The following is a 26,926-nucleotide window of genomic DNA, read 5'->3' as shown; positions in this document are numbered from 1 at the left end:
ACCAAATGAGCCATCCAACGGGCTAGCCAAGTAAGCCAACCAATTATTCCATGTGTGCAAAGAAAATACCCGAAAGGGCAAGTTTACCTGAACGGTGCAGGCGATATTGAAGCGCCACAAAGACCGCACAGTCTACACTTATCTCCAACGCATGTTCCCCTCATTTTTTTTTTTTTTTTTTTTTTTTTTTTGTTTCCACTTAATCGAAATTTGTTCCACGCAGCAACTTCGAAATCGCCTTGCCGTTCATAAGAAGGTGCAAAAAAATATGAACATGAAAAAAAAAAAAAAAAAAAAAAAAAAACACACACACACACAAAGAAGCAAAGAAGCAAACACATGACAATGGCTTGACCATCGCTCGCACACATCAATCAGTCCGTGTCCTCTTCTGCGAGTACAATATTTTATCATATAGATTTATGAACGTTTCGTATTTCTCCACGTCCCGCTTGGTCCACTTCTTGGTGGGCTTTCGTATGTCCTGGTTTCTGCTCGTACAGGTGGTCTGAAACTTCTCCCTGAGCTTCTGTATATGTATGGGTATTTGACAGTCACTTAGGAAGGAGAGGAAGTTCTTCTCATAAGATCTCCGCAGGGGAGCTGAAAAGAGCTTATTTTCCTTGTAGAAGAAGAAAGCCAGAAATTTAATGGCACTCAGCTTTACGCTCAGTCCCGGATAGAGCGGTCTGTGTTTGCCCAACTGGTAAAGCGCCTCACACAGAATGTCATACAAATATGTCTTTAGATAAACCATTGTAGTAACATCATTTTGGTTTTTCATTTTTTCAAAAATAATTTCGAAAATGTTTTGATTGTTTAAGTAGTCCTCATGATTACTCACAAACTTTTCCATTTTTTCTTCATTTTCGAATAGGTAAAGCTTTTCCTGGTACTTTATGCAGTATTGTTTATTTCCCTTGACGAAATTGTTTTGGTCTCTCAAGCTCACCAAGCAGAAGCCTTCATTTTCTATCTTTTCATTTTCATCCACTTGATCCACTTTTTCGAATGTAGCCAATGGTTTCTCAATAGCTGTGAATTCCGTGGGGTTCTTCTCAAACGCAACCACCTCGTCGTGACTACTCACTAAGTAGAAGCAACCGTCATGGTTCACTGTGTAGTGATCCAATATGTTGCACTTTTTTAAAATGTTTTTGTTCTTATAGGTTACTAAACAGTAATTATCAAACTTTATTTCCTGTTCGTAATTTTCCTTTTCTTCAATATTGAACCCTTTGAAGTAGGCCGTCTTGTGGTTATACTTGTATCGGTTGTACCTTTGGTAGTTTTCTATTGTCTTCTCTATATCGTTCGTCAGTTTGCACTTCATTTTCCATACGTTCGTGTGTTCTACGTGGATCACATTATTATATTTTGGCTTGAAGATCTGCTCAATGTACTTCACAAATGGGTAGTACTGTGGAAACGTTCCTTCACTGCGAGGGGGGGTGTACCTTCTTCTCTCCTTATAATTTTGTCCTATTGTTTGAGAGGCGGCATTTTCAGAGTATCCTCCTCCCACTCGGGAACGCTTCTCTCCCTTGTGCAATATAAAAATCAAGTGGGGGATTTTTTTCTCCTTAAGTAGATAGCTCAGTTGGAATTTGCTATTGGGTATGTTGCACAGGATGCACCCATGAGCAAGGACATCGTATTGGTTCATCCGAATGCGCAGGAGTTCCATTATGTCTGCATCGGTCAAATGTTTGGTCTGTATAAGTTGTTTAAATTTCTCGATTTGAAAACCGAAGGAGAGTAAATTTTTCCAGTGGATCACCGCACATTTTGTGCTCCTCACCAGCTCATCATACAAGACCTCCATATTTATATCCGAGTAAATAAGGACGAAGGGGAGGACAAAGAAGGGATCTGGTTTCATCTGTGTCAAATAACGAATGGGGTTCTTACTAAATATGTCTAGCTCCTCCTCCGTTTTGAAGTAAAATAGAAACGAGTTGTACAGAAGGATGTGCTCCGTGTCTATATCCACAATACTATCGATATTGACTGGAGAGTAGTAATAAAAATTTGATAATTTCGCGTAATTATTTTTTTTTAAAAACTGGGCCCATATTTTGTCTACCCTCCTTAGGTTCATCTGATGAAACAGACTGTTCCTATGTTGGAGTATGCCTCTCAGCTTGCTCTCTATGGATGCCTTCACCTTAGTGATATGTATTTTTCCTACATCGATGGACCACACATTTGTATTATCTTTCAATCGGTTAATTATTTTCTGATTTCTCTTGGATGTCTTTTTTATTTTTGTGAGTAGTTTTTTTTCTACTTCTGCAAATAGCTTTTTTCTTTGTCCGTTCTTTTCCATCGTGGAGTTATCTCCAGTAACTCTTTCCTTTTTCTGATCACCTCCTCCTTTGCTCCGACTTGGATCTCCTTCGTTGAAGTAGCCGGCCTTCTCCCACGATGCTTTAAGACCACACTTCAAGTAAATCACATGCTCAGGGATCCTAAGGGAGCATTTCAAAATCTTTTCAAAAGAGTTTAACACTTTTTCTTCCAAGAAGCTGTACTTACTTTTTAGTAATTCTTTTTCGTTTTTTTTAAAAATTTTTTTTTTAACTTCTTCTACGTTTGAGTTGCTCTCGAGGTAGGCGTAAGGATCACCATCTGAGCTGGCGTCACTTTCGGAAGTTATTCCATCGGAGGGAATCTCATCAGATGAATCACGTCCAGGGGGGAGGGACACGTCGTTGCCAACTTGGGCGTTGCCTTCATCACCTTTACATACCCTTCCATGTACACCTCCCTGCACGTTCCTTCCCAGGCAAAGTTTCACCTCCTCGGCAGACGACGCCTTGAACAAACTACCCCCCTTGTGGACGAACCTAATGATGCACTTGCCGAGCTTCTTATGCAGGACAACTCGCATAGCAACAATTTTGGCAACGTTCAAAACTATGTTGAACGGCTTGACGCGAGAAAAGAGAAAGTCCAACATTTTCTGTTCTTCCTCCAGTGAGTACTCCTCCGACGGGTTCACGCAGCTTGTGTTGTTTTCTAAGTAGTCTACATCTACCTTGTTCAGGTGAATTTCACAATCATGAAATTTAGCTAGCCAGTTAGAAGAAAAGATAAAATCTCCAAGTACGTGGTTCTTCTTCTTCCTTTTTTTTCCATCCGTAAGTTTGAAAAGGTAAATATATTTAAGGATGTAAACACAGCTTGGTCTGAATGTGTTAGTGAACTCCTTCTGTATGTCTATACATTGCAAAAAGAATTTGCATGTAATGGTCTCAATTTCCTTTTCAAAATGGCACCCCTCATCAGTTAGAAGTAGCATTCTCAAGGGAGGTACGGAGAATTCTCCCGAATAAGATTCTTTGCTTTGGCAAAAATGGAATGCATTATACATGTTGGAAAGGTGGTGAACCTTTCCTCCATAGACTACCTTCACACCTTTCGAAGTTTTGTACAACCAGTTATGCTTCGATACAAGGTACGGACAGTATACATTGGTGAATGAGTAATTTAGTTTATCTCCCAGGGTCTTATCCCTCAGCACCTCCCTATAGTCATAATAGGAATGCACGTACGGATTAAGAAACTTCCTTACCTTGTTTGCATAATAATTAACATTCGTGTCGGTGTCCATTTTGAGGTAGTGCACATGGTACTTTTCTTTCCTCAAACGTTCAATCTCCTTTCTGTAGTTCTCGCTACAAACATACATGGAGTCTTCTCTCCATGTGATATCGCTTAAATTATTGTACCCCCTCTGGGTTCCTCTCAATATATCCTCATGGATATCCTCCCTCATTTGTTTCTTCTGCTTTTTCACGTCAAAAGCGATGATAGTGTCAATTTGGATGTTCACTTTTTTTAGGTATTCGTAAACCTTTCTATTCAATGGTAGCCCCGTTACGATGAAGTGGGTACTTTGAGTGGTTGCTCTCAATGGTAGACCACCTAAGGTAGGTTGTCCAAACTGGGTGTCGCTTCGACTTTCTAACTCCTGGGCATACATCCCATTTTCCTCCTGCATCTGCTTGGATATATAACAGATTAGTTTGTCAATTGTTCTGTTTATGGCACTCAACGTGGTGCACTTAAATAGGTCGCTGAGGGAGGAGCTGAATTGGACGCTGGATTCGCAGGATCTACCTTGCGCTATTAGTAAACTGTGCAAAGCCCTAATTTTAACTACCTTTAGAGAAATTTTCTTCTGAGGGGTATCCTCTGTAGGAACATCCTCTGTAGGAACATCCTCTGTTGGGTCATCGTCAGTTTGATCATCATCCGTCGGATCATCATCTGGGGAATCCTCTTCTATGGAATCATTAACCGGAGAATCTTCTTCCTTAGGGTTCACCGCAAACGCGCGTTCGAATTGTTCTCGAAGTTCGTGGAGTTCATCCTCCACTTGGCTCAGGACGAACACATTGAAGGAGTGTGCCTTGTTCATCTGCATGCATAGGTACCGGACAATGAAGAGGGGCGATACCGTTTTTCCTTCAACCAGTCTATTGATCTCAAACATGTAGGTATCTAAGTTGGTGTAAGTTTCTCCTTCCCCTTTTTGTGGTTCATGTTCTGCTATATTTTGCGGGTCGCATCCCATATCCTCCTCGGAAAGGAAGAACCTCCTGAAATAATCCTCCAAATCGATATACACCATCCTCTCTCTCTTCCTAACAACGTTCATCACTTTTTTCTTTACCTCCATATTGGAAAAATAAATGACCATTGTAAAGCTTATGTTTTCCTTTATCTTGTTGCTAGAGTAAAATTGGGGGTACATCAAGAACTCCTTCATTTTTTCAGCGTTCTCCAGTAAGTATATTTTGTTTTTGTAGGTCGCCATGAATTGCTTCTTTCCCTTGACAAACCTCCTCTCGTTTATGTAAGTCACGGGACAGTACTTGTAGTAGGAACCCCAGTGTCGGTAGTAGCGCAGATTCGTTTGGCCTACTAATGACATCTTCCTTTGGAGGCCTCCTATCATATCCATTTGGTCGATATCCAATTTGCCTTCGTCCTGTCCAACGGTGTCCCGTCGGAGGGAGCCATCTCCTACGCCACTCGACTGGACAGGCACTCTGTCTTCGTCATCCCCTTGGCCGGAGACAACTTTCGTGACATCACCAACTCGTCCTGCACGACTAGATTTTCCAACTCCAATGCCATCTTCCGGGGAAGTATCTTCCAATGGAAACTCTCTCCCACGGATCCTCCTTCTCAGATTCATCACCAAAATGCCAGAGCCCTTCTCCGGAGAGAATTTAAAAGGGAAAAAATTATTTTTAAGATGGTAAGAAAATTGATTTCTAATCATGTGGATTTGGAAAATTTTCCAGAGGATGTCCTCTTTCGATCTGTCGAATTTTCCGGTGCTCTTCTCGGTAACCATATCCACGCGGATGATTCGGATTCCAAACTTCTCCGCTACAGTGTGAGCCAAATCTTCCTCCTTCCTTTCTGTCAATTCGTCTGCTTCGACTGCGTGAACTACTTCACCAGGTTGATCATCCTTGTGTAACTCGTTCATCCGCTCAACGAGCAGACGAATGTTCCTCTCTGACTCCATGCAACTGATACTCATTTTCAAGTCAGTATAGTAATCCCTGTAGTATTTCTGAGGGTCGTCGCACCTGTACACGTAACACATTTCTTTATTCATTTGTCTGAAATAGTTTTCACTTATATTTTCTACGTTTAGGATTCCGCGGGGGGATTGCTTTGTGTCGGTGTTCTCTTTGCTTTTTTTTCTACTGGGGGAGATGGCTTTGCCTTCTTCCTCTTCGCTCTCAACATCATGGGCACTACTATCGTCGTTACCATCATCATTATCCAATTCTTCATCATCCTCTATGCTATCTTCCTCTGTGCTATCCTCCTCCGTGTTATTCTCCTCCGTGTTATCCTCATCCATGTTATCCTCATCCATGTTATCCTCTTCCATGTTATCCTCATCCGTTTTGTGTTCCTCCGTGGTGGCATCCCCTTGGTGGTAGTTTTCCTCCGATCCCCCCACCGTTAGGCATTCCTCCTCTGTCTCCACGCCTTTCTCATCGACATTTCCAGGCGGGTTCGCAACACCCGTACCGTCCATAGCATCAGTATCACCTGCTAGACGTTCCTTCTCCAACACTCGCAACATCTGTTCGTCTTCTTCATCAAACTTCTCATTTGTAGAATCCCTCTCTGAAGCTTCTCCTGACGACTCAGCACCTTGTGCCTCCGCGTCTGCTTCTTCCTCCGAGTCTACTTCTTTCTCTTCGCTAGAACCCACAGAAGGAGTGACACCGGATGAGTTACTCGTTTTTTCCTTTCTGTATTTCCCTATATTTTCACTTAGATGTACATCCTTCGCATGAACGTTTATCACTTGGACGGGTTCTGAACTCTTTCCTCGGAATAGGTTCAGCAGATCCTCATAGATGCACTCCACATGGGTACCTTCCTCGCGCCTGCGGAGATGTGCAAATTGGAGAGAGGTGTATGTGGACTAATTCCACATATACATGGCACACACTCGTTTAGGACACCATAAAAATGAAGAGACTAGTTCACCTCAGCAGGCGTAGTTAAGTAACCTACCTCCCCACCCCCTCATGATCCCGTAGAATGATACAGAAAAGGGGGAATGTGTCCTTAAAAGGGTTGGCGAGAATCAAGTTCCTATCCTCCACCAGGAAGTTCTTCACATCTACCCCCTCTGTTACATTTTTTTGGCAATTCATATTTAGGAAATTCATATAATTCATATAATTCAACGAGGAGAGTTTCTTCCATTTCTTTAGGAAGTACTCAACGTAGTCTAAAAACCTCCCAGTTAAGTATAGTAGGGAGCCATTATTTTTGCAAATGATACTGTTAAGGAATTCCAACGTTAGATCCATCACCTTCTTACAGTCGATACTTTTTCCATCCTTCAAATCCTCATTAATTAACTTCCCAAGTGGAGACAAAAACTGCCTCTCTAAAGTAACATTTCGTCTTAATACTAAAACAGGATCTATGAGGTCCATTTTTAATCTCCTGACGAAATCGTAGATGTATTTTTCTCTCCGTCTGGATATTATAATCAAGTTTTCCTTCCTATTCCTTTTATTTATTTTGATGAAATTTCTCATTTTGTGAGAATCCTCCATGAGAAGGTACTTCCTCTTCAAGGGGGTAGCCATTTCAGTAGCGTTATCCATTTTAGAATCGATAACCGTTTTAGAATCGCTAACCATTTTAGAATCGTTAACCATTTCAGTAGCGTTATCCATTTTAGAATCGTTAACCATTTCAGTAGCGTTATCCATTTTAGAATCGATAACCATTTTAGAATCGATAACCATTTTAGAATCGTTAACCATTTTAGAATCAATAACCATTTTAGAATCAATAACCATTTTAGAATCGGTAACCATTTTAGAATCGTTAACCATTTTAGAATCGTTAACCATTTTAGAATCGTTAACCATTTTAGAATCGATAACCATTTCAGCAGGGTTCGTCACTTCCTCATCCGTTGCTCCCCCAGTTAGTTCTTGCACTACCGGTGCACCTCCGGTGGAACCTTCCGCGGTGATGCCTCCCCCGGAGATACCTCCCTCTCCTCCTTGTTCAGGAGATGCCTCCCCCTTCATGGTCTCTCCAGGGGGGTTCATTTCTTTGGCGTTCGTTTCTGTAGACTCCACTTCTTTCAATTCCCCTTGTGGAGACCCCTCCTCCTTCATGGCCCCTTCTGTAGAATCCATTTCTTCGATGAAAATCTCATTTCTCTTAACTTCTTTCAAGTCTCGTTCTGTATCCTCCACATGCTTGTTGGTTCTTCCTGGTTTCTCCATTTCTTTCATGGTTGATTCTGTAACCTCTACTTTTCCGATAATCTGTTCAGTTGTCTCCACTTCCTTCATGACCCGTTCTGTAGACATTTCCTCCTTCATGGTTTCCCCGTCTGCTCTGTCCCATTTCCTCCTCTCTAGCGACTCACGTTTCGTTCCACCTGGCTGGTCGACCATGTCATCCTTTCCACCGCTATTTCCACTCCTCTCCAAAGACGCACCTTCCTCTTCATCGGGATGGTTCTCCAATTCTCTCTCAACACATGGTATGTTAAACCTTTCCAGAGCCTGTACATCATGCTTATCATCAATGGTGTCTGTCTCATCTATGCCAGTATGAAATTTCCCTTCTGTAAAAGCTTCTTTTGCTTCGTTTTCGATTCGAGGTGATGTGGGTGCGTCGTCCCCCTTTTGGCTCTCCCCACCAGTATGTACACTACTCTCCACTTGTTCATCATCAAACAAAATACTTCTTACAACATCTTCGTTACGTATTATGTCCTTCACGAGGTCATGCTCAATTTCTTCATCAACCAATTTCGATTCTTCACTTGGGGGATCTGTTGTTATTATGGGTTCTTGCTGGTCCTTTCTCAAAATGGCTACCTCACTTTGAATTATTACCTCGTTTAATATTTTTTCCATTTCATTGAAAGTCGTTTTTATATCCAAGGGGGAGGTCTCGCTTTTTTCATTTTTGCTCCTTTCATACATGTCTTTCTTAATATCCAAACTGTGGAGCAATTCTTCCTTTGTCTTGGAAATGTTCGTATCCCCTTGGCTATCGGTACTTCCGAAACCGTTCACTTGGGAATCTCCGTCTCCGGGTTCATCCTCCCATCCTGTGTCTTCTTCTTCTGACTGCTCAGCAGAATTCGTTCGATGCACCTGCTCATCCATCACCCCCTCCCCTCCTTTCTCGCCTATCATCTCCCCCTTGCATGTGCTCCTCCTTTTCATCTTCTTCATGAAAATATCAACGTTTCCTTTGTAGGAATCCATTTTATTTTCCATGTCTTTATTCACCGTTTGGAAGAGCTCCCTTTGTTCGTTCAGTTGTATACTTTCCTCTTCGGTTCCCTCCCCCCCGTGTTCAGTACTACCTCCCCGCTTTATTGTATCCTCCTCATGTTCAATGTTATCCCCTCGTTCTAGCTTCTCCTCCTCTTCCTTCCTCCTCTCCTCCATATCCAATTTATCATCAAAAGAAATGTCTTTTATATTGAAAGTGGAGTCGATTGATTCATCTCCAAGGAGAATCTTCTTTCCCTTAGCTATACCTTCCATGTCATTCACGCTCGGTTGTTTGTCCAGGTTGGTCCGACTCTCGTCTAGCAGCTCCCCCAGGCATGCATCGTTTTTTTTCTCCTTCTTAAATTTGTCCTTCTCCTGTTTTAGTTCCTCCAGAGTTCTTTTCTCATTTTCTAGGTAGTTTTTAGCCTTAAGAAGATCTACTGATTTTTTCGATCTACCTGCTCCTTCGTCGTTAGGCGTGCTCATCTTGTCCTGCTCTCCCCCCTCCACTCCCGCTAATGTCAAGTTACTTCTCAGTGCATCCAAGTATTCTTCATCTGACCCGTTCGGCTCATCCTTAGCTTCTTCCTTTTCAACACCTCCGCTTTTAGTAGGACTTCCTTTTTCTTCGTCTCTATTTTGCACCACCGATTTGTCAGACTCATCTTTATGTTCATTCGCATGTGAGGCTTCTTCCTCTGCAGCGGCGTCGCCTTTCCCTCTTTCGGTTAACACTTCACCACCAACACCATCAGCACCAACAACATCACCACCACCATCAGCACCAACACCAACACCATCACCACCAACACCATCACCTGGAAGGGCGTCCTTCTCACCTTCACTAAACTTGCCACCTTCTTTTCCTTTTTCAGAGGATACGTCTATATCTCCCTCCACTACTTCTTCTCCCTGAGTGCCACCCCCTTGAGCCTTCTTCTTCCCTTTCCCTTGTGTGGAGCTTTCCAAGGGGTTACCCCTACTCAGATCATCCTTTGAGTTGCCCTCCATGTCACTTTCCCCTTCGCCATTTGATTTTCCTTTCAATTTTTCTTCCGATTTCTCTTCCGACTCTCCTTTCGTTTGCCCTTCCGTTTGCCCTTCCGTTTGTCCTTCCGTTTGCCCTTCCGTTTGCCCTTCCGTTTGCCCTTCCGTTTGCCCTTCCGTTTGTCCTTTCGTCTGTCCTTCCGTTTTCCCCTCTTGATAATCCTCCCCTTGGCCAAGGTGAAGGAATTCTCCCCGGAATTCCTTCCTAAGTGTCTCTTCATCTAAATCCAGATTTGAGTCCAGCCGTAGGAAGTGTCTTTGCTCCGTCGGTACCAGATCACTCAAAAGGTTTCTCCCCTCTGCATCTGTGTCTTTTCCATGGAAAGAGCCACCCCCCTCGTGTTCATTCAAATCTACAATTTTGCACTCCTTGGTGAATTCAGAAAAATTAATTCCGTCAATCAGGAGGGAGCTCTCCAAGGCGCTTCTTTCCTTCCCTTCATCGGCGCTGACCCTTTTCGCTTCATCCGATTTGATCGCTTCATCCGATTTGGTTGCTTCATCCGATTTGGTCGCTTCATCCGATTTGATCGATTCATCCGCTTTGTCCACTACATTGGCTTGATCCATGCCTGGCCTTTTGCTTCTCTCCTGAAACTCCTCCAGTACGTACTTTCCGTCTGGTACAGATCCCTCTGTCTTCCTCCTTCCTTTCTCCATGCCCTCATCTTCCGAATTCTGCATATCCCTTTTCAGTGCGAAGGTGAAGGTGTTCCTTTTTCTTATCTTGGACTCAATGCCTGAATGAGACTGGTCTATCGCTTCGTTGGAAAAAAACTTTTCTTCTTCCCTTAAATCATCTTTCAGTTGGTTCTTCTGTTCATTTGTCCTTTTTGAAGTGTGATAGATCCGTCCTTTCTCTGTAATGTTTTTTTGTGGGGAGAGTATCAGTTGTGTGTAGTATATGATAGATCCAGTGGTGCGATGTCCCACACAGAGAGAGGGACCTCTACATAATTACCCCCTCATCTAAATATTCCTCTCCTTTTGTGCGTTTCCGCTTACCCGTTGAAGAGAGCCTGTCATCCTTACTGAGGGAGTAGGTGCTATCGCGCGTGTGCTCCCCTGGGGAGGAGTCCACCTCATCAAGATATTCTAGAGGATTTATATCATCTACATCAAGTAAAACAATATTTCTCTGTAAATACGAACCATCATTTCTATTGTTAAGTAAATTTTCAAACAAGTGTTGACCCACGATGTCCTGTGTGTCCAAATCATCATCGTAAAGGAAGGATTCCTGAATTTTATAGCTATCGCTAAATCGTTTTGTGAATTCTTTTTTAAATTGTTCTACTTGTGTGGATAGCTTTTTTATAGATTTCATATTTTTAATAAAGCTGTTGCATTTATCATCTTGATTCTGTTCATTTTTAAAACCCAAAATTGGGTTCTCAAAAAGGGAGAGTTTTGGCTTTTTCATATTTTCCTTTCTCCTAAAATGTATCATAATGACAGGTTTCTTTTTTACAATTTCTCCATTTTTTTTTCTAATTTCAATAAACGTAATTCTATAAAATAGAGTCTTCAGAAAATGAGCATAATCCATAGCATTTATTGTCGGAGTCCAAATATCCGCTAGTTCAAAAAACGCATTAAAAAAAGATTCGAAATTTAGGTACTTATTCCCCTTACAGTCATTGTTCCATTCATCACTTACTATTTTTACAACTTCCTTTATTTCAAATTGAGGTATTAGAACTTTACAAATCCTTATCATGATTTTAAAATACTCCACCTTGCTAAATTTCCCATCGATGGATTTGTTAAGTACGTTTGTCCATATGTTCTTTACACAGTGCACGAACTCTGGATCGTTTTTTATTTGTTCTCTTTCTCTTTTCAAATCTTCATTTTCGAATTTGATATCCCCCTGGTTTAGGTACTCTCTCAGATTGTCTGTGTTGGCGTCAGCGGGAAATAGTTCAGAAAAGTTGTTAGCCATGGTGCGGACAAAACCTTTTTTTTATGGTGTACGCATCCTTATCGAGGTTATCCTTTCATTCGTATTCAACACCTATACATGGAGAGGGACAGAAGACAACCAAATGGAAGTTACTCTCCCGCATACATGAATTGATCAACCACTACCCCGTGTTGTGTGTCTATCCTCCACTGTGAAGAATACAAAAGGAGTGCACCGTTGGCGGAATAGTGTCCTGCGCTCATTGTGATGATGACCCCCACTTGAAAAAAGGGGATATGGTCATAAGAATGGACATCACTTGGATTCTCAAGGAAGGAATACCCACCTTGTTTCCATACCTATAGGAATAGAGGTAGCTAATGTGATAATTTTTTTTTTTTCTTTTCCGTTTGGAGGGGTGCATACCACAAAAGCTTTTAGACACACAATGTTGGAGACCATGTGTTTTTTTTTTTTTTTTTTTTTTTTTTTATTTACTCTTTTTCCCTACACGTAGGAATCGTACGTTTGGCATTTGTCCTTTACCAAGTGTATGCCTTTTCCAATTTTTTTTTTTTTTTTTCGTCCTTTTTGAAGCTTTCAAAGAATCATTATTTTGGGGGGGGAAGCCACATCGATAGGGATATAAAAAAAAAAAAAAAAAAAAAAAAATAATCAGGAGAGAAGAACCGACCCGTATAGGTTCTTTTTTTTTTTTTTTTTTTTTTTTTTAGCTGTCCACACGCATATGTATAGCGCAGGCGAAAATCTTTTTGCACTCGCTACGTCCACACTTATGGAAAAGGGAGACTTTGCACCAGAAAGCTCCTCTATGTCCAAGGAGCCTTCCCCCCTTTTAAATATGTTAAATCCTATATTTAACTTGGTAAAAAGTTCCTACCTCGATGGTATGTTTTTATTTTATTTTATTATTATTTTTTTTTTTTTCCGTCCATGTGGAATTACATATTCCCCTTGCGGTGAATATCCTTTTTATATTACATCGCTCGCGAGGATGAACCATTCCGAGTTATACCCCCCCCGGACAGTTCCTTACTTGTGTTTTTTCCACTAACACACCAAAGGTGCACTCCTCCCCCCCAAGTATGACACAGCAACACAGAACCCCTTCCACAATGGAGTGGAGAAGGAAGCCGGAGGAGAAAGCGCACGTTGCCTAGTGCCTCACACAAGCATGCATGCGTATCTGCGTGCTCTCATGCGGAGCGGTTCCTCCCTTTCCAGATGCAAACGCCTCCACCCACGATACGCAACAGCATCGGAATAGGAATCACTATTAACACTCTTTTTTTGTTTGCGTTTCCCTCCATCTGCATTTTTTTTTTTTTTTTTTTTTTTTTTTTTCTTCTTCCCAGATATTCAGGAAAAGCGAGAAAGTTGAACGCGCAAAGTTTTGTTCGCGTGAAGATTGCTTATTCCTATACGTGCACCCTCAAAAATGTGTACTATGTAAGATTGCGCCTCCAGAGGATTACACGTTTACACGATCATATACTTCCGTACGGTTACAAACGGTAATTCCCCCACAGGCATGCAAGTGTGTGTGCCTACGTACGAAACAAATAAGGGTTAGTTGGAAGGTTCTATCCGAACGGAGCGCTCCGCTCAGACATAGTCGCATCGCCTGAACGACTGATCGACTGACCGACTGACCGACTGACCGACTGACCGACTGAACGACTGAACGACTGAACGACTGAACGACTGACCGACTGAACGACTGAACGACTGAACGACTGAACGACTGACCGACTGAACAACTGAACGAATTCCCCCCCACACAAATACTATGAGCGAAGACGCGAGCAAGCGCGCCAAGCCCGACTTCGGGGATGACGGCAACTCCCCCCTGCAAAAGAAGATCAAGAAGGAGCATTACAATTATGAGAACCATTCCAAGGGGTTCGTCATTAGCAAGGCAACCTACACGCAGCAGTACTGCGAAATTTATAGCGCGCGAACCAAGGCGATGAAGGGGCTTCTGGTGAAGACGGTGGAGCGGTTAGCCCAAGGTAGCGGTTGGGCTAGCCATCAGATAAAGAGTCAGGTAAATGGTAAGGTCGAGGTAGAGCTGGACTCCAAAGTTAAGCGCGAAGGTGGGGAAATCGTTAAGGGCTTCGCTGGAGGAGGTGGCAAAGAGTACTCGCTACTCCACTACTTAAAAGAAATTAAGGCAAATGAAAATTGCTACTGCATAGGTACCCTGTTCAAAAAAATGGAACTGCGACCCTCTATCCTAAATGAGTACATCAGCGAAATCAACGAAACGGAAGATATCGTAGTGAACTACTCGCACGATGAAGATGTCCTATTTCTGGAAGATGAAACGGCAAGGTTAAAACTAGAAGGAAATATTAACAGCGACCATTATGTAACGGGATTGACAGTTATTATAAAAGGAAGTGGCATGAGCAATGGCTCCCTATATGTGGATGAACTCATTTATGCATATGTACCAAAATTAGAAGTTCCGAGGTGCATTAGCGATGACGATAAATATATCATGTTCGTCTCGGGGGTGCACATAAGTGAACGAAACGGAAATGTAAATAACACATCTTTATTGAAGGATTTTATATTAGGATTATATGGAGATAAGGACTTATCTGAGAAACTTATCAGGGTAGTTATGGTTGGTAACTGTCTTCGCAATGTTGGTAGCGATGAAAAAGACATGAAAACATTTGATATGTTCCTTGCTTCTCTCTGTCCAGGTGTATTTGTGGATTTAATGCCTGGTGAGAATGACCCCACTGATGCCATACTGCCACAACAACCCTTTCCAAACTTATTTTTTAAAACTTCTAGAAATTACAGCTCCTTTCAGTGCGTCACTAACCCCTACCTTTTCTCCATCGACAATGTAAACGTATGTTGCATGTCTGGTGAACCTGTTAACAATATCGTTTCTTACTCAAAAAATTCTCCACTGGATGCATTAAGGATGATTGCCAAGAGTCGTATTTTATCTCCCACCTGTCCAGACACTCTGGGGTGCTATCCGTTCGTAGACCAGGACCCCTTCTGTTTACAGGACGATGATAAGTATCCCCACATTTTTGTTAATGGGAATTGTACGGAGCTCGAGGTGCAGTACATGCACGAAGAGAAGAAGCTTCCACTTCTGGTTTGCCTGCCGAGCTTCGACGTCACCCCCAAGGCGCTGCTTGTTAACATCAGGAATATGCAACACGTAACCTTGACCTTCGACGTGGGGAAGTAGCATGCACAAGTGGAGAAGACACGTTGCGGTGCGCGCATTACACACATATATATATATGCATATATGTGTTTTATGTATTTTTTCTCCTCCTTAACCCATTTATTTGAAGTTCACACGACACGCCGATCTTTTTGTTTTCTTCCTGTTTTCTCCCCCTTTTGAGATATTATTACACATGTCAAGGTTTCGCCCACCAAATATTTGCTCTTTGATCCTTCCCGTACCTCATTCATTTTTCCCAGCACACATTTTTAACAACCGTGATCTTATTAAAATTACTTTCCCTTGAAATAGAAACCGCGAGTTTTTTTTGCAACTGTGCGTCCTTCGCAACCTTACGACGTATGCAAATCCCAAGCGGGGATTCCCCATTCCATCAGGGAGACACTTTCATACGAACTGGCTCAAAACAAATGTATCCCTTTTCATTTTTTATCATAAAAGTGAAAGCAGCTAGCCATTTGACAAAAAAAAAAAAAAAAAAAAAAAAATACACAAATTGGTAATATTCACATGAACGGTTCATGCAATAACGCGGCAATAGAATAATTCTCCCCAATGTGACGATTTTTTTTTTTTTTTTTTTTTTTTTTCACCTTGCACATTCAGGCAGAAAAAATACAATTGCGCAGAGAATTTGCAAAAAAAAAAAAAAAAAAAAAAATTTCCTTGAAGGAAGCATCGACAAAGCTTTCACTTTCCAGTAGTATGAAAGAAAAAATAGATAGACGCGAAAGAATACATTCAGAAAGGAGCAAACGCGAGGTATGCTAAATTTTGTTGCTCGCCGTGCACGCATCATTGTGTGCCGTGGAAATTTTACTTCTTTCCCGATTTCCTGAAGGGAATACTTGCATTTCACAAAACGAGCTGAGCGTTACAAAGACGGTCGGTCTGGTTTGCGATACTCCCGATGTGGCCTCTAAGTGAGAAATAGACCGCAGAGAGGGGAAAAAATAAATAACACACAACAGTGCGCACAATACTACATGAAGTAGTGCTAGCACACGTGGTATGCACAATTGTATGGACATCGAACAAACGGATGTACAAAATTGCCCGAAGAAGAGGCCATCCCTATGAACGACAAAATCTTCATCCGCGAGCCCCTGTTCGTGGCGCCAAACGAGTGCAAGAGCGGCGCAGCCCAGCACGAGCAAGACAACTTTTTCAGCCGAGAAAGGAAAGAAGGGGCAAGTCTGATTAACCATATAGGAAAAAATGGATCATACAGAAAGTGTGAAAAGTGGGAGCAGGATGGACGAAATGAACAGAAGAATAATGAACACCTCCTCCCCCTGCAGTTAAACGAAAGAGAGGACATGAGCTGTTTCGTGAAATACAAAGAAAACCTTCACAATTTAACACACGAAAAAAATATTTTCAATTCGTGTAGAAAAGGCGAAATAAACAACAAGTACAATATAATGGACAACATGCACGATATTCACTACACGAGCGAAAGTACCAAAAATCTGAACGACTTTTTGAAACATGTGAAGATCAATCATACTGCTCCTTGTGTGGGTGAGTTCAGGACCTGTATGAATTGCTTCGTGAGCATATCAACACTCTTTTGCAAAACGTGCAACATATTTCTGTGTGCAGTGTGCAGTATTAAATTGCATAAGAATAACCTGGATCATATTATTAATGTTGTCGGAAGTGGGTTGTTCCAAAATGATTATTCCTACAATGACGTGATCGTGAAGGAGAAAGATAAATGGTTAGTCGAAATGGACAATAATATCCCCGTTAAAATTAGAGAGAAATGTCCTGTGCACACAAATGAATATGTAAAATATGCCTGCAGAACATGTCAGTATATTTTACTATGTACTGACTGCTTGTTGAATGACCCTGTGCATGTGCAGAATCAGCTGGATGATGGAAGGAACCCCTCCAGGGAGAAGCGGGAAGATGAATCCAACTGGGGGGATAAAGTAGGCGAGAATAAAGACAGTGGGATTGCCACTCTCCCGTTTGGTGCATCCTCCTTGGGGGGAGGAAAAAACGGAAGAGAGATGGTCGATCTGGCCATATATGTTAACCCTTTGAGAAGGGGAAACCAACCAAGTCAAACTATCGTCAGCATAGACAAAAAGGTGGAAACAACCACCCAGATGAGCACCCAGGATTGCGACCTGGTGAACCTCAAACCGGGGTTCAAACTAATCCGCGGCAGTCACGAAATATACACCCTGGTAGATGCAAAGAATGAAATAAAGCAAGAACTTAATGACAAGCTAGAAGCCTTGTGTAAAAAATCTCTAATCCTCAAAAACACAATCCCTTCTTTGAGAAACATATACAAGTATGGAAAAATCACGAGGAAAAATGTTAAGAGGTCGATAAGGGCTTCTTTCACCATTACGAATGTCTTCCTTGAAAAAAAAAAAAAAAAATTACACCAAGAACTAAAAATGGTACAGGATAGAAGCACCGAGTTTTTAAAAAAAATGGACGAACAGAGAATGAACTATCACAACTATTTAGAGAGGAAGAAAAATGAACTTCAACATATGGTTAAGTTAAGTGGTCGAAATGCAGGTCTTTCTCTGGACTACTACGTGGAAAAATTAGAATCATACAAATGTCTCTTCTTTTCGAAGGACAATTTAATAGACATAGAAAAGAAGCTAGAGATCCCGCACTCCAAAATGAAGTCGGAGCATTTGCCTTTTTTAGTAGAATCTATGAAGGTAGATGTTTTAGAAGCGAAAAAAAATGTTACGAATACCTCTGCACAGATTCGGAGGGAGTTTGAAAAGCTCTTCAATTGCACAAGTGAAATTTCTGTCTACCCTGAGCACTTTAAAAATATACTTCAGAAAAGGATATACGACAAGCATAGGGTTGAACCAGTGGATGGAGATGCGAAAAGACGGCAACGATATTTTCACGTTTTACCATTCACCGATCTGTACATGAATATGGAGGTAACCTACCAGCAACAGTTTTGGCGAAAGGATTCCCTGCATCAGAAGTGGGAAGCAAGGACAGTTTCTCTGCGCTCCATTTATTTGTGTGTTCATACTCACTCATGCGCGGTGGGAAGAAGCAGTTTGGAAAAAGGTGTGGATGCCTTTACAGATGGAAACCACCATAGTAGGTTACCTATCCACGTACCTCTCCCTGAGGATTCTCCCAAAAATGTATCTGGAGAAGATAACCAGATCATCTCAAAGAATGAAATAAACAACTTCAGCAACGACATAGAATCTATTGTGAGTATCACCAACGTGAGCGTCAAGCTATTCTCTGACCCGGACATAACGAACATAACAATACTGGAAAAGAGGAACCATCCTTATGGGATAGAAATTACAGAATATAATGAAAAAAGGGATTTGTGTGGTTACTGGCTCTTAACGGCTAAGAAAGAGAGCGATGTTAATAACCTGTTTAACACGTTGATGAGTCTTAAAAAGGAGAAGAAGATATCTGCACTGATCCCTTCATTCCATCCAAAGATAAATATGAATAATAGCATGTTTAATTTCCACCACAAGAATGTAAACTCAGTGTACAAGCACATGGCGGCCAATTTGACAGAACAACCAGTTGTGTTCTCCGTGGGAGAGGAGTCTAAAGAGAATCGCTTGGAGGTGGAAAAGGACAGTCTCGAAACGGTGCAAAATAGGGACACCGATAATTACAATTATGATGGGTTCATGAGGGACTCTAGCCTTCTCTACTATTACGATGGCATGGATGACCCCGCCTATAGGGAGAATGTGAAGAGGTATAAAATTGAGGAGCTTATACCTGGACAGATAAACTTATCCGATTCGAATGACCAGATGGCACTAGTCGATTGCAAGAAGAACATGTGTGCTGAATCTAATAGTACAGAATCCATGAACCCATTTTCCCTTGATACAAGTGCGCTGCGGGAGGATCAATTAGGAGAGGGATTAAAAATCGTGCACTCAAGTGAGGGTAATATAACCTCTGTGGAACAACCTCAAAGGAAACAGCAAAGGGACATTCCCCGGGGGGAGGCGTCTGCACAGAAAGGAGTGAAGACAGGGAGAGTACACACCATGGTGGGGGGGGTTCATCCGAAATGGAAAAATACAAATCCACCAGATGTAAACATCAATAGTGTGAAGCCTAATTTAGTGCATGAGGAACAACACTTTATGGCGCTGAATGTGGGCTCTAATTTTTCCCATGGGGACTACACTGCGGGGATGTATAGCAATGGGGTAGATGTCATGAAGGGGGGGAGTGTAGGTACCTATACGGGTTGTTACTCGGAAGGAGATGCACACGGGGGAAGTATACTCGGGCGGAATGTACTTGGGGGGGTCATTCCAGTTGGTAGTCTACTTGTTGAAGAACGCACGAACGTTGGAGAGCAGACGAATGAACACTTGGTTGAAAGGCGCAACGGTGATCATGGGTCGAGCATTTTTAATGTTAGCACGATGGAGAACTATAGAGACAAATCTGGACTGAAAAATGGTCTTATCTTAAGGAGTCTCCATGTGGAAAATCATCTCGAGATAGAAGGGGACGTAGATGCTTGTAATGGGATCAGGAAAGTAGAACCCCACAAGGATGAAATTGATAGAATGGATAAGTCGGTTCTTAATTCGACTGGTACGTCACTATCGAATAGGAAGCAATACACAGATTTAGGGGTCATACAGGGTGGGCACTCTATGCACTTTCTTCATCACAAGGACGAAGAAATGAAGGGGGGAGATACAAAAATGAGCAACCTGAAGGAGAAATTTGCCAAAATGGGAGAGTTATTGAAAAATGAGGGACTTACCAAGTTCCTGGGCCGATTGGATTCGGCAAAGAATATGAATGGTAGTTCGCACAAAGTAGGTGCTGAGTCAGCTACCAGAACAGACATGTACTGTAAGGCAAAATGCCTGACTGATGGGAGACTGACCCTCACGAAGGTTGGAACGAAAGTGGAGAAAACATTGTTTGGTCATAACGAGGGGGAAGCGGAGAAAACTCAAAGAAATGACACTCCTGGACGGGTGAATCGACAGGACCATAAAACAGGTAATGAAGATCCAAAGAGTCAACCAAACGGAGAGCGAAACGGAGAACCAAACGGAGAACGCTTCAGTATGGTTTACTCTGATGGGGAGTACCTCATTGGTGGCACCCCCATGAATGGAATTGTCCATTCGCCCGCTAACTATGGAAACAGTAAGAGAGAACTGATTAGCGGTGTGAGGAGGGAAAACGTGGCAGGGGTGAACCAACCATGTGGTGCGAATAAAGGGGAAAGCATCACTACATATGGTGATCAGAAGGGGGGTGGTCTGATTATGGATGAAGACCTTTCCTCTGTGCGTACTACACCAGAGATGATGGATCTCCTGAGAAAAATGGACAAATCAGAAAAGGAGTGCCTTCCCGTGGGAGAGATGAATGCAAAAGTGCCCTTCCAATGTTCAGGTTTTTCCATGGAGGATTTCCAGAAGAAAAGCAAAATTCATAACGTGCTAAGCGACCAACGGGGGGGAAGTAACAAGGAGGATTTGAATGAAGTTGAATGGGCTACCTCGGGGGAGGTTATAAGCAGTCGAGACGCCAATGGAGAAGTGTCTCCGAAGAGAGTGGACACAGGTGAACAAATCCAGAAAGGGGCACACTCACAGGTACATGACAAAAACTGTGGGAAGCCTTCCCTAATGGAGGAACTTCCTCGGGAAGAAGCGAACATAACGGAGGGAACATCAACACGGATGGATAACCACGCAGCTACATCGAACATTAATGTAATTTTGAAGCCAACATCTGTTCATGTCAAAGGGGGAGCAAGAATTATCCATGGTACGGAAACCGAGAAAGGGAGAATGAGAAGTGGTACAGGAAGATTGAGGTTGAAAAAGGAGGAGAGGCACAAAACCCCGCCTCCAAAGCGAAAAAAAAATAAAGACAGTGTATGTACTTCTATGGTTTCCACTTCTGAACCCATGGCTCGCCTCAAGACGCTTCAAGAGGAACTGGCACCAGGGGGGGACATCCCTGAGAGCGTAATAAATCGGGTGATGAGCCAGATCGGAAGTAAAAGGTTGGGTTCTTAAGGGTGGAAAGAGAATTTCGCGATTACTATGTTCGCCTACGCGAAGGGAGGAACGGGCGGTACCATGTCCCAAGGGTCTTCACCCGCTGTACCCCTCTTGGTGGGTCTGTCCCAAGCGTTCGCATGTTACTTCGCGTTTGGAATGCATTTTATAGTTTGAATTTGAATTTGAATTTACGTCTGAGTTTTTTTTTTTTTTTTTTTTTTTTTTTTTTTTTTTTTTTTTTTTTCGTGTTGAGCACTTGGCACACGCAGAATGTACTGAAGAGGGCTCCTTAACGAATGGGAAGAAAAAATCTTAGTGTCCATTTTCCGCATGTAGCTTTATGCGGATGGCGACGACGTACATTGATTTCGCCATTTATGCGCATGTGTTAGTGCATGTATTAGCACATGTATTAGCGCATGTATTAGCACATGTATTAGCACATGTATTAGCGCACGTATAACTTGGTGTAGTTCATACTGGTGGAACTGGAAGCTTCACCACCCCGTCGAAAAATGACTTGCCCTGTTAGGTGTCCAAGGGGTCTTCCCCGTTTCAGGCGTATGGGTTTCGCGGGCCCTTGTCAGCGTTACTGCTTGGGTTCTTAATGGTCTCATCAATGGAGAGGATGAGGCATGCGGCTTCGGTAGCGCTGTAAATTACGTTCCTCTTAATTTTTGTTACTTCAAAAATACAATGTTCATATGCATTGATGATGTCTCCTTGCTGACAATCAACTCCGTACCAGATGTCGCTAGTCTCTTCTGAGTGCTTCTTCCTGAGCTTGTTCAAAATGTCTGTAGAATCATAGCCGGCATTGTGAGAAAGGTGTCTAGGAATGGATTCAAGAGCCTTTGCAAAAGAGTATAAAACGATTTGTTCCTTGTTGCAAATGGATCTGCTATATATTCTAAGGTGTTTAGACAACTGCATTTCTATAGACCCTGCCCCTGGAACTATTTCTGAATTTCCCATGCATCTAAGGACAATCATTATGGCATCATTAATTGATCTCTCCACTTCTTCAATGAATTGATTCGCACCTCCTCTCAGGATAATTGTAACTGACTTGGTCTTCAAACATTCTTTAAAAATGTTATATCTCTCATTTCCAATTTGCACTTCCTCAAAGACACCACAGTTACCTAATATGCTTTCGTTTAGGTTGAACAAAGATGTCTGTACGATTGCACCTGTTGCGTTGGCAGTTCGTTTTAAATCTGCGTCTTCCACTCTGCCTGCACAGAAAATATCATTATCCGCAAAGAACTGAGTCGCAATATCTCCAATGGGTAGTCTAGACAAAACAATATTTGCTCCACTCTCTTTTATTAAATTCAATTTTTTAAAAATTATTTCCCATTCTGCTTGTACGATAGAGTTGTAGTCACTTGGATTATCAATCCTCACTTCTGCATTTTCCTTTTCTGCTTTTAATTCTAGCTCCACATTAAGGAGAAGTATTTTTGGATTCAGAAATGTTTTGGGTTGTTGTTCGAATCCTGCATAAGAGAAAGTTTTCTTAAATGCCACTCCATAGATCAGTTGTGTGTCTAGGCAAGAGCCACCCGTTACTTTTTTAATACCTATATTTGATTTGTCCATATATTCTCCTAACTTGTATACAGCATTTACCACTAGTTCGCTAAAGAAAGCCTTGTGATTAGAAACTAGCTTCGAGTTTAACGCTGTCTGTGCACACTTTATTAGGATTTCTTTTTTCTCTTCTGGGCTCTTACTGACAAAGCTAAGACTCAGGTCATTCAACTTGTTGATAGCTACTGTACATGCATTTCTGAACCCATCAATTATCATATTTGGTTCTATACCATCATTAATTAATTGTTTCGCTTCGTTTAGTAACTCTCCTGCTACTACTACCACAGACGTGGTTCCATCTCCTACTTCTTCATCCTGTGATTTCGCAATATCCACTAGTATACACGCTGCGGGGTGAGAAATATTTAACAGATTCATCACCGTGGCGCCATCATTTGTTATGGTAACATCCTTGTCCGTGTAGATAAGTTTGTCCATGCCCCTTGGTCCAAGGGTTGTCTTTATTATGTCTACGATAATTTGGCACGCATTTATATTCCGGATAATTTGGCTCTTCCCCTGGGCTTTGTCTGTGCCATCCTTCAGAAGCACGATGGGTAGGGACTGCAGGGAGAAAAAAAAGTGTGCAAAGGGAGGAATGTGTGATAAACATCAAAGTGGAAAGAAGTACCCTGGGGATAAAGTGCTATATTTTCTCCCTTTTGCTCATCATTCCTCCTCTTGCACATCCGGGGGAGAGGGTCTTACCATTAAGTGGCTCATTTTTTGGAAGAGGTAAAATGGAAAGTAGTAAAATTGGGAACACCCCTATACAGGTATCCACTACAGTTTACTTCCGTTTGTAGTACTTTCTTCACCTCCTTATGGTGGAGAATGACGCAAAAAAAAAAAAAAAAAAAAAAAAAAAAAAAAAAAACAAGTGGCAAAATAGCAGAAATAAAAGCAGAGAGAAATTATACCGCCATACAGGTCTGTATGTTTCCAAACACTCGAGTTGTTTTTTTTTTCCACTCCTGTTGTATTGATTCCTCTTTTTCTCTTTTTTTTTTTTTTTTTTCACTGACTGGTGGGCATTAAGTAGGCCTCATATTACACTTCCATTAGGGGGAAGATATATTTCACTTGGCATGAAAAGCACTTAAGAAATCACCACTAGGTAAGCTACTTCCACAAAAAGGAAAGAAGCGCAAAAAAACAAAACAATAAAATAAAAATATATATATATATATGTGGTCCTTCGGAGTGCCCTTCTGAAAACATCACATGCAACCTTCTTCATATTTCTTGTTGTTACTAGTGTACTTTTTTCTTTTTCTTTTTTTTTTTTCCTTTCTCCTACGTGAGAAAAAAGAAATATATATCACGCCAGCAATTCGCGCCCCTCTATACCTGTGGGGGTGCGTTCCCCCAAATAGGAAGTTGCGAAAGTAGCGTGAACTTCTTTTGCGGGCTTCGGTACCCACGAGCAGGGGCATATAAAGCAGAGTAAAATAAAAAATACCCCCTGTGTTTTATTACCAACACTGCATAGGAAAAATGAGTAAAGTGCCTATCACAAAATAGAGAATCGGGGTACCAAAAAAAAGAAAAAAAAAAAAAAAAAAAAAAAATATCCCTTCAGTAGACTCGGACTCATTTACCAAAGAGCGTTATTATTATAACTCCCACACAACAGTATGCACACCCCCAGAAGGTACATTAGTAATTAAGAAGGCCTGCCCCTACACCTTTCCCCCCACTTCACCCCCATGTGTTACGCGGAAAAGTAAAAAATTCATCACCACGACCGAGGATAAATAGTCTTTCCCAAAATTGCTTAAATACTTATCAAAAGGTTAAGCGTACAAAAAAAAAAATAATAAATAAAAAAAAATAAAACGAATGCAAGAAAACGATATGTAGCACATCGTTGTATGCATTCTCCTTTGCTCAAAAGGGGAGCGCATCAATGAGAGGGAAAGTCAACTGTGTACAAACAACTTAGGTGCAGCATGCAGAGCAAAACACACTTTAAGAGGAAAACTCCATGCAGGAAATGCACTTCAAAAGCGAACGACATTTCCACATGTTCGTCTTGCGCAGATCGCAACTTGCGAACGTGATGCAAAAAAAAAAAAAAAAAAAAAAATTGTCTTGTTTTACCCCCCACCCCCACAATTGTAACCCTTTTTTTGCCTGAACAAGTCAGGCAGAAATGACAAATGGGAGGAGGGGAAAAAAATAAAACAAAAACAAAAGAACAGTGGCGCTCATTTTGTTAGCATCTTCTTCGTCTACTTTCCCCCATTTTGTGCAAGTACTCTTCACCATCCTCATCTTCCTCCCACTCTTTGCTCCTCCATCCAAGGCATATAATTTCCCCCCTATACTCACGCATTCGACTTGGCGCTGCTAATCACCGACAAAAACTCGGAGGATGCGTCGGAAACCTTTTCCCTGCAGGAACGAGACGAATTGGATATCGCGGGCTCTGCTCTAGCGAAGAAGCCGAACATGGAGCGCAAATTTCTTCCGCGGTTCTCCTTACTTTCCTTTTTTTTCATGGTATTATTATTACTTTTTTTTTTTTTTTCATAAGAGGAGGATTTTTTCACGCGGTTCATCTCGTCGATCTCGCCTATCTTGTCGGGCGCCTCATTTGTTGCGTCAAAATTTGGGGGAAAAATTACATGTCCTATGTCTCCCCCCCCAGGGTCATTCTGTTCTCCATCGCAAGCTTCTTCCTGCTCTACATTCTGGTCTCTTTGCCTCTCCTGTTCTTCCTCCCCCTCGCTCATCGAGTGCTCACTTCCAGCCGCATCTGGCTTGCCTATTTCGCTGTACAGATGACTGGGTTGTTTTTCGCCCGTTCTTACGTTATGCCCCATTAGGTCTGTATCCTTCCGATTGATCCTCATGTTTCGCTCCGTGATATTGACGCGGGAGTTCCCATATTCCAAGGTGTTCAGGGATCGTTGTGCAACTTCCCTGAAACAACCAAGGGGGATGTTGGCAATGAGAACTTCATCATCCAGATCGATAACGCTACTTGAGACCTGTTCGTCTCCGTTACGATGACAATCTGCTTTGTCCCGTAGGAATGCAGGACACAAGTTGCTCGCATTAAAATTGCCCAGCTGGAGTGTATACGGAAAACCTTCTTTCTTAATGCACCCATGAAAATTATATTTGGATATGTCGGAGCTGTCTTGGTACTTGTATCTATCGTCAGAGCTACTTGTGGTAAAACAATCGTCTAAAGTCTTTCTCTTATTCATTTCGATGGATACGATGTCACACAAATTGATGTCTCCATCTTCACATTTCCCACCGGATAAGCAGTCAGGTTTGCACGGAAACTTCCCCACACTGCACAGGAGGGACGTCAGACGGCTAGCCATGTCAACATATGGGGTAGAAAAAAAAAAAAAAAAAAAAAAAAAAAAACACAGAAACTCCTAACTAGGTTTTCTCTCCAAATGGATCCCCCAATCGCAATCCGTTTATTATATTTTATTATTTCTTATTTTGTTTATTTATTTATTTTTTTTTTTACAACGTTGGGACGATGTACCCACACACAAGTGTTTTTCTTTTTTTTTCCCCTTCATGCACGTTTATACATTCACATGTTGCCTCCTCTCCATTTAAAGGATCCACACAGAATGAACTCGTAGTGGTGACACGAAGTGGGCAAAGCGGGAGAACCCCCACCTGGTCACCATAAACGGTTGGCCGTTGACAAAAAGATAGGTAAAAAAAAAAAAAAAAAAAATTGTCGTTCGGAAAGTTGCCTTGCGAGAGGAGAATGAATAAAGTTGCGAAGGAGAGAAACACCTTCCGGGAATTTGTTTCAAATGAAGAAAATGCATAGAACAGCGCGGTTGTAAATTCAGCGGCGAACCACTCGATCGTCCGCTCGCAGTGGTGACAGCAATTTTAAGTAATGGAAACCAACGGCAAGTGTGTTAATTTTTCTTTTTACACCACATTACCGCATATTGAGAGCGCAACGCAAATTCGCCATCCTGGGGAAATGCGGAGTTTCCCGGTTGACCCCGTCCCACGTGCACGACCTCTCAGAGGGGCACAACATGGGGGAAGGGGAACGAAAAAATAGGATGTGCAGGTGTACACCTCCGCGCGCACGGCAATAGTTTTTCCGGCGTGTAAATATGTTTACAGAGGTTAACAACATCTGTTCCTTTTTATGATAAATTTTCTAAAGTTGATGTTGTACACCTTGTGTGGTTGCCTGACTGGGTCAGGTAAATTTCGACAAAAGTAAAAATTATTCCATTTTTTTTCATCTGACCTGTTCAGGCAAAAA

The 26,926-nt window shown here is 41.9% G+C and overlaps 5 protein-coding genes across 5 annotated transcripts; 2 read left to right on the top strand and 3 right to left on the bottom strand.

Annotated features, from left to right (window-relative positions):
• Positions 1-370: 370 nt before the first annotated feature.
• On the bottom strand, positions 371-11,805 carry PKNH_0834800 (conserved Plasmodium protein, unknown function; the record flags this gene model as incomplete). The annotated part of the gene is made up of 3 exons (XM_039114023.1): positions 371-6,431; positions 6,562-10,720; positions 10,866-11,805. The coding sequence occupies 3 exons, from the start codon at positions 11,803-11,805 to the stop codon at positions 371-373; spliced, it is 11,160 nt and encodes a 3,719-aa protein (XP_038969654.1).
• Positions 11,806-13,576: 1,771 nt separating this feature from the next.
• PKNH_0834700 (DNA polymerase delta small subunit, putative) lies at positions 13,577-15,010 on the top strand (the record flags this gene model as incomplete). Its single annotated transcript, XM_002258929.1, has 1 exon — positions 13,577-15,010. One exon carries the CDS (start codon positions 13,577-13,579, stop codon positions 15,008-15,010), a length of 1,434 nt encoding a protein of 477 aa, XP_002258965.1.
• A 1,079-nt stretch (positions 15,011-16,089) lies between these two features.
• PKNH_0834600 (zinc finger protein, putative) lies at positions 16,090-21,072 on the top strand (the record flags this gene model as incomplete). Its single annotated transcript, XM_002258928.1, has 1 exon — positions 16,090-21,072. The coding sequence occupies one exon, from the start codon at positions 16,090-16,092 to the stop codon at positions 21,070-21,072; it is 4,983 nt and encodes a 1,660-aa protein (XP_002258964.1).
• Positions 21,073-21,612: 540 nt separating this feature from the next.
• Positions 21,613-23,379, bottom strand: PKNH_0834500 (T-complex protein 1 subunit eta, putative; the record flags this gene model as incomplete). Its single annotated transcript, XM_002258927.1, has 2 exons — positions 21,613-23,220; positions 23,365-23,379. The coding sequence occupies 2 exons, from the start codon at positions 23,377-23,379 to the stop codon at positions 21,613-21,615; spliced, it is 1,623 nt and encodes a 540-aa protein (XP_002258963.1).
• A 1,607-nt stretch (positions 23,380-24,986) lies between these two features.
• On the bottom strand, positions 24,987-25,997 carry PKNH_0834400 (conserved Plasmodium protein, unknown function; the record flags this gene model as incomplete). Its single annotated transcript, XM_002258926.1, has 1 exon — positions 24,987-25,997. One exon carries the CDS (start codon positions 25,995-25,997, stop codon positions 24,987-24,989), a length of 1,011 nt encoding a protein of 336 aa, XP_002258962.1.
• Between the last annotated feature and the right edge of the window lie 929 nt (positions 25,998-26,926).

Source organism: Plasmodium knowlesi (assembly GCF_000006355.2).
Source record: "Plasmodium knowlesi strain H genome assembly, chromosome: 8".
NCBI classification, from domain to species: Eukaryota; Apicomplexa; class Aconoidasida; order Haemosporida; family Plasmodiidae; genus Plasmodium; species Plasmodium knowlesi.
Note: the sequence above shows the minus strand (reverse complement) of the source record. Positions and strands in the feature narration are given on the sequence as shown.